This window comes from Elephas maximus, chromosome 5, assembly GCF_024166365.1.
Source record: "Elephas maximus indicus isolate mEleMax1 chromosome 5, mEleMax1 primary haplotype, whole genome shotgun sequence".
In the NCBI taxonomy this organism is placed as follows: domain Eukaryota; kingdom Metazoa; phylum Chordata; class Mammalia; order Proboscidea; family Elephantidae; genus Elephas; species Elephas maximus.
In genome coordinates, this window is record NC_064823.1 from 104,499,200 (window position 1) to 104,512,743 (window position 13,544).

Sequence of the window (13,544 nt, forward strand, 5' to 3'; positions counted from 1 at the left end):
TTTCTATTAAGGGTGAGGAAAAAACTTGGATTTGGATAGTGGTCATGGTTGTACAACGTGGTGAGCATAATTAATGTCACAGAATTGTACACTTAAAAATGGTCAAAATAGCAAATGTTTTGTTTCATATATTTTACCATAATAAACATAGTGAATTATATCTAGCAATACTTAAAAAGAATAATATACTATGACCAAGTAGAGTTTATTCCAGGGACGCAAGAATGGTTCAATATTTGAAAATCAACCAAAGTAACCCATCATATCAACAGTCTAAAGATGAAAAAAAAGAAAACATATGACCATATCAATTGATGCAGAAAACGCATTTCACAAAATTCAACATCCAATCTTGATTTAAAAAACAAAAAACTTTCTGCAATACAAAAATAGAAGGAAAGTTCTTCAACTTTGATAGAAGGCATCTATAAAATACCTACAACTAACATCATACTGGGAGCCCTGGTGGCACAATGATTAAGAGCTCAGCTGCTAACAAAGAGATTGGCAGTTTGAATCCACCAGCCACTCCTTGGAAACCTTATGGGGCATTCTACTCTGTAGAACTATAGGGTGTCTATGAGCTGGAGTCAACTTGACAGCAAAGGGTTTCATTTTTAGTTTGGTTTAACGGTAAAAGACTTAATGCTTTCCCCCAATAGTGGGCACAAGGTAAGAATGCCCACTCTCTTCACTCCTATTCAACATTGTACTGGAAGCCTTAGCCTATACGATACGGCAAGAAAAGGAAATAAAAGGTATATAGACCGGAAAAGAAGAAGTAAAACCATCCCTATTCATAGACCACCTGAATGTCTACACTAAAAATCTCAAGGAATATACAAAAGATTCCTAGAACTAATAAGTGAGTTTAGAAAGATCCCACAATACAAAATCAACACACAGAAATCAATCATATTTCTATACACTAACAATTGAAAACCAACATTTAAATAACAATATTTACAATAGCTCTTCTCCCCAAAAAGAAACACTTTTGTACAAATCTTTTTTAAAAAAATCCCAAACATAACTATTCATATTCTGAAAACTACAAAACTCTAATGGAAGAAATCAAAGAAGACTTAAATAAATCGAGAGACCATGTTTAGAGATTGGAAGACTAGACATAGTAAAGGTAACAACTGTCATCAAATTGATCTATAGATTTAATGCAATTCTAATCAAAATTCCAGGAGGATTTTTTTTTTTTATAGATGTAGACGAGCCAATTTTAAAATTTAAATGGAAAGGCAATTGAACTGCAAGAACCAGAACAATTTTGAAAAGAATAATAAAGTTAGAGTATCGCACTGAAGCTCGGCTGCTAATCAAAAGGTCAGCAGTTCAAATCCACCAGTCACTCTTCGGAAACCCTAAGGGGCAGTTCTACCCCAACCTATAGGGTCGCTATGAGTTGGAATCAACTTGAGAGCAACGAGTTTGGTTTTTTGGTTTATAAAGATACCCTAATCAAGACAGTGTGGTATTTCTAAAGGTATAGACACATAGCTCATTATAACAGAAATAGAGGCCAGAAATAGACCCATACAAATATGGCCAAATGATTTTCAACAAATGACAAAAGCAATTCAATGGAGAAAGTATGGTCTTTTCAACAAATGCACCTGGAACAACTGGTATTCATATGCCAATAATAATAATAATAATAACATTGACCTAAATCTTATACCATATACAAAAAATTAACTCAAAACTTTTAGAAGAAAAGGAGAAGCTTTTTATGACCAGGAGTTAAATAAAGCATTCTTAAACATGACACCAAAAGCATGATCCATAAAAGGAAAAAATTGTTAACTAGACTTCATAAAATTAAAAGCTTTTTTAAAAATTAAATAGTGAAATACATTATTAAAAGAATGATAAGACAAGCTAAAGAATGGGAGAAAATATTTTCAAATCAGACATTTGACAGAGAATTCACATGCAGAATACATAAAGAACTGTCAAAAAACAAGTAACACAATTTAAGAATGGGCAAAAGAATTTAACAAACACTTCACCAAAGAGATTGACAGACAGGAAAATACACACATGAAAAGTTGCTCAATATCATTACCTGTAAGGGAAATGCAAATTAAAACCGTGATGAGATAGCATTACACACCTATTAACCCATTGTCATTAAGTCAATTCCGACCCACAGCAACCCTACAGGACAGAGTACAACTGCCCCATAGGGTTTCTAAGGAGAGGGTGGTGGATTTCAACTGTCGACCTTTGGTTAGTAGCCAAGCTCTTAACCACTGTACCACCAGGGCTAAAATAAAAAGTATTGAGGATGCAGAGCAACTGGACCACCAGCATGACTGGTGGGACTACAAAACAGTACCATCACTCTGAAAAGAGTTTGGCAGTTTCTTAAAAAGTTAAGCATAATCTCATTTCTAGCTATTTACCCTAGAGAAATGGACACTTAATTTCACATAAACATCTATACATGAATGCTCATAGAAACTCTATTCATAATTGCCCAAAACTGTAAACAACACAAATGTCTTTCAATGTATAAATGGATAAAGAAACAGCGGTACATCCAATGGAATGCTACTCAGAAATTAAGGAATACATTCTGTGTGAGTCCATTTATACAACATTCTCAAAGACTCTTCATAGCACAATCATTTGATTTTTTGTTTTGCTTTGTTTTATTTTGTTAGCTTAATTTCTATGGTTTTCCTAGACACAACCTTTGAATGTGAATGTTATTTGATTTAGAGATACTGTATTTTAGAAGAACTCTCTATTTATACAAAAGTAGTTGGAATGTCTGGAATGTCACATAAGCTTGACAGTGTTTCAAAGTGATACATAGCTGTCAGGAAGTGAATATTTTTATGTTTCTGCATGGTTAGGGATTTCTGGGCAAATTTTACTGGATGCTAAGTCAACAGACAAGCCTTGGAAATTAAAGGGTAATTAGATAGTGAGAGACTATTCAGAGAGATTTACCCCCCTGAAGATATTGTTTACATTTCAAGGGGAGATAAGACCTAGGAAATAGAGATATTCCAGCTAGCAAACTCTGAGCTCCTTGTCTTATCTCCCCACTGGAGATATTTCTTTACATTCCAAAGGCTAAGAAACCAGGACCCTTCCCCTTCTCTTTCTAAAGAGGTTTAGTTTATACTAGGAAGTAGAGGTTTCTCACCTTCTCTTAGGAGAGGATGGAAGATAACTATCCCTTCCCTTTGTAAGCTCCTAAATTCTTATTTTGGAGGCCCTGGTGGCACAGTGGTTAAGAGCTACAGCTGCTAACTGAAAGGTCATCAGTTGAAATCCACCATTCGCTCCTTGGAAACCCTATGGATCAGTTCTACTCTGTCCTATAGGGTCACTGTGAATTGGAATTGACTTCTATAGGGTCACTATGAGTCAGAATTGACTCAATGGCAATGAGTTTGTTTGTTTTTGTTTTTGTTTTCCCAACAGCAGTGGGTTTTGCCAACAGTGTGGACTCTGGTATGTGTAAGGCGACATCTGGCTCTCGTGTTGCCCTGGAAAGGGAAATTGGGATGTGGGGGAACTGGCACAGTTATTGCTATAACTAAGTAATAAATGATTTGTCCTTGCCCCAAAGTCCCCGTATCTACTTTCAGAACAGTATGAATAAATATAGATATTTAAAACTTATCAATAACATTTTAAATTGATACATAAAAGGTCTAAGACATTGATATGGGAACTTTCCTGAAAGGGCAACTTGTGTTAGAACCGTGGTAATACAGTACAGGATAGTCCCAACCTTCTGTTTGCATTATTAAAGGGTATTATTTGAAAGAATAGAATTTTCATGTCCTCATATTTCCCTGTCACGCTATTAGAATAGCCCTCCTAGCCCCTCTGACATCCCTTATCTATCCCTCTCTACTCAAGAAGAATTGGTTTATCTGATTGGTAGAAGCATAAAAGCCTCATTCCCATTGATCCATATTTCTCTATAGTTTGGGGTTAAGGAGCTGAAAGTTACCATTCCCCTGAAGTTTACCCTTCTCTCCTTTGGAGCCTCCTGCCCTCAGGATATACAAGTTCTTTCCTCTATTCCAGCTGACAAATGGTAGGTAAACTCTTTGGGGCAAGGTCTGAACCCCCTATGACTGGGTGTCAATCCAATTCAGAGAGAAGTATTACAAAGCACAGTGTGGTGGCAGATTCAAGTTGCATTTCCCAGTCCAGCTCTACCAGTGATATTGTCCCTATTTTAATCCCCAATTTCTGTACCTATTTCTAAACTCAGAGAATAAGGAGGTATGAGTAGTAACTACCTCTAAATCCTCTACTATGATCTTCTAATATCAAATGAAAGGTTTCTCAGTAGAGAGAAGTACCAACTCTTGAAATTAATATGCACAGTTACAGACATAGGCATGCTGAATCTATATTTTACCTATAGGTAAAAAAAATCATCCAGAATACATATCTAAACAACAGCTGTAGGCCAAAAAAAGGAAAAAAACTGGGACACAGATTAGCTAAAGTAGACGTCACATAGCCCAAGTTCTTATGTTACATTCATTGGAAAGCCCTTTGTGTCTTCACTAAGCACTTATTTGCTTTTTTCCTCCAAACAATTCTAAAAGGTTAGCTATCTGTTCCTAATGCATAATTTTCTTTTTTTTTTTTTCCCAAAACCAAAAAAGCTGGTTACCGGAAAAAAAAAAAAAAAACCATTACTATCAAGTTGATTTTGATTCACGGTGACCCTAGAAGACAGCATAGAACTGCTCCATAGGGTTTCCAAGGAGCGGCTGGTGGATTAGCAGCCAAGCTCTTAACCACTGCACCACCAAACCTCCAAAAAACCTGGTTAGAGACTGTTAACTATGAGAAGACAATAACCCATAATGCAAAAGCACACACTGATACTATTTAGCCTAGGGAGACTATGCTTTGTACTTAAACACCTCCTGAGGTTTTCTGTATTAAAGAATTAAATAGTAGTTGATATTCATAATAAAGATCTTGAGCCAATGACAAAAGGTTACATGTATTTTCAGTAGCAGACTATATTGTTTAGTAAAGCAGGGAAACATACTTCTAAAAATACAAAAACTTTAGCACTCAAGCGGGTTTCATGTATATGAAACATAAAACACAGTCTCTTAAGAAGTGATCAGACAGAAATGAAGTATTCCTCTATTTATGAATATAGATACATAATTACCAAATTTATGTGTATGTTACACCCAAATTAGCAGATTTTGCTGAAGAAATTGATAGATGAATAAGCAAATGAAGAAACAGTATGAGAGGAATTGGATTTCCTTTCACTGGATTCTGAGATAGAAGACTCAAGTTGTCCAGTCCAACCTCTCTCTGAATGAAGGAATTTTTCCTAAAATTCATGGAACATCATCAACCCAGTCTCTGCTTGAACACTTTCAGAGACTGGGGTGGAGATGGGGGCTCACTTGTCTAGATAATTGTTCCCATTATGGGATAGCTAGCCAGGAAGATTTTCCTATACTTGGTTGACATCTGCTGCCCTATAAATTACTTGTTCTACTTCTAGTTCTAGGATCAACATCAAGTAACTTCACTCCTCTTCTTCCTCTTCCAGATGTCAACTCTTCAAACATCTGAACACAGCTGTTGCAGCTTCCCTGGTCCTTTTTCTAAGTTAAACATGTCATTTTTTCTTAACTATTTTCCTTATAACACAGTTTCCAGGAGCCTCAGCATCTCATTCACCTTCTTCTGAATACTCTCAAGTTTGTCACCCATTTCCTAAGGTATAACATCCGTAACTGGACACGACACACCTAGTGTGTGGTGGCTAATGCAGCATACAGTGTAGCTATCACCTCCCCGTAACTGTACACTATACTTCCAATAACACAGTCCAACATTGAATTTGCTTTTCTACCAACCATATCACAATGCCAATTCATGTAGGGAAAGTATTGATTAGGCTTCCTTTTTAAAGACAGAGGAATTTAGCATTCAAAGCAAAAGGAAGAGCATCTACAAAGTCACAGAGACATAAGAGAGCAACATCGAGTTCTACAAATTGCAAAAACCTGTGATGTTTATTTGCATATTTCCTTCTAATTGGCTGCAATTGTAAGGTTCAGCGTGAATTTTAGCTTCATCACAATTTGAGTCCAATATAATTATTGATGATGATCTGATTAATTACAATTGTGGCAATTATTTTATTTCTTTGTGCTTCAAAACACAAATTGGCTTTTAGCTCATGCAATTGCACACACTGAAAAAAGAACAATATTGTGACATTTAAACAAATTAGGCTATTGAAATACTCAAGATGCCCTACCTATTTCTTAGATGGTCTTCATTGTATCTCTTGGGCTGTGCCAACTTCTGGATCCTTTTGGAGCATTGGAAAAATAGTGCAGGACAAGGGGTCTCCCAGATTACAGACTCTCTCCCACAGCTGTAGTAATAGAGAGATCTGCAAATTGTAGATAATAAAAGAAGTGCATGGGATAAGCATGAATTCAAATTATCATAGAATAGCCGAACTTTGATCTCCAGCCCTAGGGGAGCAGGTATGATGGTTTACCTCTTTACTGCTAAGCTGTTTTTTCTATGCAGATAAATTAATTACTTTACAGATGGTTACAGCTGTTAATAATAAGGAACCTGAGGTCCAGTTTGAAAGAGTGATTAAGTTTTTGCAAACACCTTTTTTGAGACCAAGACATTTGTTTACCATAAACTAGCTCAGAGTTCATCTAACACAAAGAATGTAACTGTAGGTAATTCCCCTTGGTTCCTGAGAGATAACCCTTGAAATTCCCTGAATCATTGAGGTAAGTTTTATTATTTTAAAACCTCCAGATTACACCTAAAGATTTGTGCAAATGAATGGGGTTTCCCTCCTCTCCCTTCTAGGCCAGAGAACAATAGCAGCCATAAGACCTCTACCTTTCTCAGCACAAAGCCCCCTATTGCTGCCAGATACCTATTCCTGCTCCAATCACCCCTACATAGCCCTTCCCATCTAGGACTGTAGGTGAGAGCCTGCACCACACACTTGGTGACTGGTGACCTGGACCCCTGAGCTGAATCCACACAAGAAGAGTAAACGGACTCCTGACTCACACACCTACTAGCAGCTCTAACCACCTGGTGATGACACGAGAGCTTCAAAGGTGCTAATAACCAAAGTAGCCCACACACCCAGCCTATTTGGGCATATCAAAACAAAACAAAAAGCTAGGACACAGGAAGCAAACATACAATAAATAAAAACAATAATTTATTCATGGCTCAAAGACAACAGTCAATATCAAATCACATAAAGAAGTAGATCAAGATGGCTCTGGCAAATGACTAAAGCAAAGAACCAGGAAACCCTCCAGAGGAAGAGAAAGTCTTGGAATTAAGGAGGTAGAATTCAAAAGATTAATATACAGAGCTCTTCAGGAGATTAGGCAAAATTCAGACCAAGCCAAGGAACACACAGACAAAGCAAAAGAGGAACTTAAGAAGGTTATACAAGAGCATAATGACAAATTTAACAGGCTGCAAGAATACACAGAGAGACAGCAAATAGAAATCCAAAAAATTACAATAAAATTTCAGAATTAGACAAATCAATAGAAAGTAATAGGAGCAGAATTGAGGCAATGGAAGTCAGAATTAGTGAGATTGAAGACAAGGCACTTTAGACCAATTTATCTGAGGAAAAATCAGATAAAAGAATTTTTAAAAATGAAGAAACCCTAAGAATTATGTGGGACTCTATCAAGAGAAATAACCTACGAGGGATTGGAGTACCAGAATGGGGATGGATAATAGAAAAGACAGAAAGAATTGTTGAAGATTTGTTGGCAGAAAACTTCCCCAATATCATGAAAGATAAGAAGGTATCTATCCGAGAAGCTAATCAAACCCCACACAGGGTAGATCCCAAAAGAAAATCACCAAGACATATTATAATCAAACTTGCCAAAACCAAAAATAGAGAATTTTAAGAGCAGCTAAGGATAAACAAAAAGCCAACCACAAAGGAGAGTCAATAATACTAAGCTCTGACTACACAGCAGAAACAATGCAGGCAAGAAGGCAATGGAATGACACAAATAAAGTCTTTAAGGAAAAAAATTGCCAGCCAAGAATTATATATCCGGCAAAACTGTCTCTCAAATATGAAGGCAAAATTAAGGCATTTCCAGATAAACAGAAGTTAACAGAATTTGTAAAAAAAAAAAAAAAAAAAGAAAGAAAACCCAAATTACAGGAAATATCAAAGGTAGTCTTCAGGCTACAGAACCAACAATACACGATAACAACGCAAGACTAGAACACAAGACAGAACAACCAGATATCAACCCAGATAGGGAAGTTATAAAAATAAGTGAAAGCTAAAACACTGAAAATAGGGAAACAGAGACATCAATACGTAAATGTGGCAATATTAAAACAAAAAAGAGGGACTAAATAGTGTAGTCATAGAACTTTCATATGGAAAGGAGGTTAAGATGATATCAAGAAACAAAAGATTGGTTTAAACTTAGAAAAATAGAGGTAAATTTTAAGGTAACCACAAAGGAAACTAACAAATCTACCCATCAAAATAAAAAAGAAGAAAAACATACTCAGCAAACACAAATTCAACAGTAATGAAAAAGATGGAAATACATAAAGAAAAATGACTCAGGACAGGAAATTAAGTGAAACAAACTGTCAACACCACAAAAAAAAGAAAAAATACATCAAAATAACAGCACTAAACTCATTAAAAAAAAAAATTACACTGAATGTAATTGGACTAAATGCACCAATAAAGAGACAAGGAGTGCAGAAACGGATAAAACACACACACACACACACACACACACACAATCCCTATATGTTGCCTACAAAAGACACACCTTAGACTCGGAGACACAAACAAACTAAAATGCGAAGGATGGAAAAATATATATCAAGCAAACAACAAACAAAAAAAGAGCAGGAGTGGCAATATTAATCTTGGACAAACTAGACTTTAAAGCAAAATCCTCCACAAAGGATAAGGAAGGACACTACATAATGTCAATACACCAGGATGACACAACCATAATAAATATTTACCCACCCAACGACAGAGCTCCAAAATACAAAAAACAAAACTCTAACAACAATGAAAAGAGAAATAGACAGCTCCACAATAATAGTAGGATACTTCACCACACCACTTTTGGTGACGGACAGAACATCTTGAAAGGACCTCAGTAACAACACAGAAGATCTAAATGCCACAATCAACCAACTTGATCTCGTAGAAATACACTGAACGCTCCACAGAGCGGGAGAAAAATGCGGAGCAAAACTCAAATTCACATAAAAAGACAAGACTTAATGGTTTGACTGAGACTGGAGGAACCCCTGAAGCCAAGGTCCCCAGATGCTCTGTTAACCCAGAACTAAAACCATTCCCAAAGCCCACTCTTCAGACAAAGATTAGACTGGACTATAAAACATAAAATAATACTCATGAAGTGTATGCTTTTTAGTTCAAGCAGATACACGAGACCAAACTGACAGCTCCTGTCTGGAGGCAGGATGAGAAGGCAGGAAGGGACAGGAACTGACTGAATGGACACAAGAAACCTGGGGTGAAAAGGGGAAGTGTGCTGTCACATTATAGGGATTGCAACTAGTGTTGCATAACAATATCTGTATAAATTTTTGTATGAGAAATTAATTTGAGCTGTCAACTTGCACCTAAAGCACAATTAAAAAAAAAAAAGACTACAGCTTCAGTATGAATTACACCTCAACACAAAGGAAAAAGAAAAGAAAAAAAAAAAACCCTCACAACTGGACCAATAAGCAACATTGTGATAAATGGAGAAAAGGCTGAAGTTGTCAAGGACTTCATTTTACTTGGGTCCACAACTGATGCCCATGGAAGCAACAGTCAAGAAATCAAATGACACATTGTTTTGGGTAAATCTGCTGCAAAAGGCCTCTTTTGGTGTTAAAAAGCAAGGATGTTACTTTGAGGGCTAAGGTGCACCTGACCCAAGCCATGGTGTTTTCAGTAGTCTTATATACATACAAAAGCTGGGCGATGAATAAGGAAGATCAAAGAAGAATTGATGCATTTGAACTACGGTGATGGGGAAGAATATTGAATATGCCACGGACTGAGAGAAGAACGAACAAATCTGTCTTGGAAGAAGTACAGCCAGAATGCTCCTTAGAAGCAAGGATGGTGAGACTTTGTTTCATGTACTTTAGACGTGTTATCAGGAGGAACCAGTCCCTGGAGAAGGACATCATGCTTGATAAAGTGAAGGGTCAGCGAAAAAGAGGAAGACCTTCAATGAGATGAATTGACACAGTGGCTGCAATAATGGTTTCGAACATAGCAATGATTGTGAGAATGGTGCAGGGTTGGGCAATGTTTCGTTCTGTTGTGTATAGGGTCTCTATGAGTTGGAATCAACTTGACAGCACCTAACAACAACTATCTATATGAGGGAGCCCTGGTGGTGCTGTGGTTAAGCACTAGACTGCTAACCGAAAATTCAGCTGTTCAAACCCACCTGCCACTCCACGAGAGAAAGATGTAGCAGTCTGCTTCTATAAAGATTACAGTCTTGGATACCCTATGGGACAGTTCTACTCTGTCCTACAGGGTCACTATGCAGGGGCGAATTATTTTCCACTAGGCAAGGTAAGCACAGTGCTTACCTTGCTTACCAGATCATCTGTAGTGAACAATTTCACATTTTTTCACCACATCAAATTTTCTGCTTCTAGCTATGGCTGGCTTCTGTCTCTCTTCCAAACCCACAGCACCTTCCCTACAGAATCAAAGCCTCTTTTCAAATTTACAACCCTGATAATTTCACAAAGATGTGGTGAAACCCATGTCAAATTTGTCACTGCAGATTAGTAAGTAAGCACGAGTAAGCCTGTGCTTACCTTGCTTACGAATAATATGCCCCTGTTGCTATGAGCTGGAATCAAATTGATGGCAACAGGTTGTTTCTTGTTTGTTTTGGTACTATCTATATGGGATCAAATTAACAGCAACTGGAAAGGTTGGATAGAAAGTTTAGAGGGCAGTGAGTTTATGTTAATGGTCGAAGAATAATTCAGAAAAGGAGGGTGAGAATGAGTGCACAACTTGAATGTAATCCATGTCAATGAACTGTACATGCAGAAATTGTTGAGTTGGTATATGTTTTGCTCTGAGTGTTTTCAACAACACCAAAAACATAAATTATTTTTAAAACAGAATTAAGGCCTTCTGTAAAATTCCTCGATAGTTCCTTGAAGAGGTATTTTCTTTTCTTTTGAACATTTTATTGTGGTTTGGATGAAAGTTTACAGAGCAAATTAGTTTTCCACTCAACAATTCATACACATTTTGTTTTGTGACATTATTTGTAGTCCCCTCAATGTGACAGCACTCTACCCATTTCTTCCCTGAGTTCCTTGTTTCCATTAGCACATCTTTCTTGCCCCTTCCTGCCTCCTGAACTTTGTTTTTGGGCAAATTCTGCCCTTTTGACCTCATATGGTTGATTGTCTTGAGAAGCACATTCCTCATGGGTATTACTGTTCACTTTATAGGTCTATCGTTTGACTGAAAGGTGATCTCTAGGAGTGGTTCAGTTCCAGGTTTGAAGGGCGTCTAAGGGCCATAGTTTTGGGGGTTCCACCAGCCTGATCTGTTTTTATGAATTTGAATTTTGTTCTACATTTTTCTCCCACTCTGTCCTGGACCTTCTACTGTGATCCCAATCAGAGCCACTGGTATTGGTAGCCAGGTACCATCTAGTTCTTCTGGTAAGAGGTATTTTCTTAACACACTAACTTTATTAAAAAACCAGAATACTAAAATGTCAAAACATTATAATAAGAGATACTTCAAGTCCGTAATAGCTGAGTATTAGATCTTGCTCTGGAAATTTTTGCTGTGGTCTCAGATTGAAAACAGATATGGGATCCCTAATCCTCTATAAAATTTGATGATAAACTATGCAGTTTATGGCTTTTAGATAAAAGGGCTGGGCTCTGTGTTCATTTGCCCTGTGTGCTCCCGATAAAGTAACCCAGTAACACCAACGCTAACCTGTTAGGTACATATCGGTGAGAGACTTTCTTGGGCTGGGCAAGGTGCTGAAGTCTTTTGGTCGGCTGAGCCTTCAAAGCACTCTGGGAAATAGGGCGAATAGGATCTTGATTTCCCCAGAACAATTTTCTGTTAAAAAGCAGAAGAATAAAACGGTAAAAAAAAATTCATTGCTAACAAGCATGTTAGAAAGATTGCTTCTATCCTAATTTTACTTCCCCACAAGAACTATCTCAGTTACAGAATTTTACAGTTTTCAGGCATCAGAAATAGACAAACCATTTGTGGAAGTTAAAATAAGAATGTTTTATCTACTGTCTGAAAATATGGTGACCAAAACAAAACCTGTTAGAGATAGTTCTGTCATTGTAATTCCACAGTCAGGTAGGCATAAAATGGGCATGCCAATAATATATATTGTGCTCCCACTTTGGATGAAACCCCTTACCTGGCAGTCAGAAAATAAAACAGTAACAGAATAATATTAATAGCTATTTTTTTTATAGAATACTTAAACAAGTTACCATTAAGTTGACTCTGACTCATGGTGACCCCATATGTGTCAGAGTAGAACTATGCTCCATAGGATTTTCTTTTTTTGTTTTTCTCATTCCCCCTCCCTCACCCCTACCCCATAGGATTTTCAATAGCTGGTTTTTCAGAAGTAGACTGCCAGCCCTTTCTTCTGAGGCACCTCTAGGTGCACTGAAATGTCCAACTTTTCAGCTAGCAGCCAAGCATGTTGACCGCTTGCACCACCAAACCCAGTGTTAAGTACTTTTTAGACATCAGTTCAGTTCATCCTCTCAACAGCCCTATCAAATAGGTATGAGTACTCTGCAGAGGGTGAACAGAAGAGGAGAAATCAGTGCAGGATTAATCTGAAAAGGCTTCATGTAAGAAAATAAAATGCATTGACTGACAGAGACAAGCAACATTCCATGCTGGGGTAATGGTGGGAGATGGGAATAATCAAGTGTAGGCAACACATGTTTGGGCTAAAACAAAAAGTTATGCTGGAAAGTGATTAACTAACATAGCTGGAATGGGTGGGGAGGGTTGAAGAAGGCCTTGAAGGCCTGGTCAAGAAGTAAGAAAATGATACCTCAGTGAGCTGATTTTCCTCATAACTGAACTTGCCAACTAACAGAGCCTGTCCCTTTAGAAGGGCCCAGTTTTGTTTTGTTTTTAACTTCGTCTATATTTTAAGTACCCAAAACCAGAAAACACCAAACCCAGTGCTGTCGAGTTGATTCCGACTCATAGCAACCCTAAAGGACACAGTAGAACTGCCCCATAGAGTTTCCAAGGAGCGCCTGGCAGATTCGAACTGTCGACCCTTTGGTTAGCAGTCATACCCAGCCAGAGTCATTATTAGAAATGTTCATTAATTAATATCACCACTCCCTACATTTTGCTGATTCTATTTCCTAAATATTTCTCAAATCTATCCATCTCTCTTCATCCTGTTGCTATTTCT

General features: G+C 37.3%; 1 protein-coding gene across 1 annotated transcript in view; it reads right to left on the reverse strand.

The window, feature by feature from the left end:
* The window catches only part of THEGL (theg spermatid protein like), an 80,585-nt gene that overhangs the window by 25,497 nt on the left and 41,544 nt on the right, over nt 1-13,544 (reverse strand). Inside the window, exons 5-6 of the mRNA XM_049885302.1 lie at nt 12,065-12,193; nt 6,299-6,436 (exon numbers count right to left, since the gene is read on the reverse strand). Coding sequence (XP_049741259.1) covers nt 6,299-6,436; nt 12,065-12,193 — 267 coding nt within the window. The remainder of the gene's footprint in view (nt 1-6,298; nt 6,437-12,064; nt 12,194-13,544) is intronic.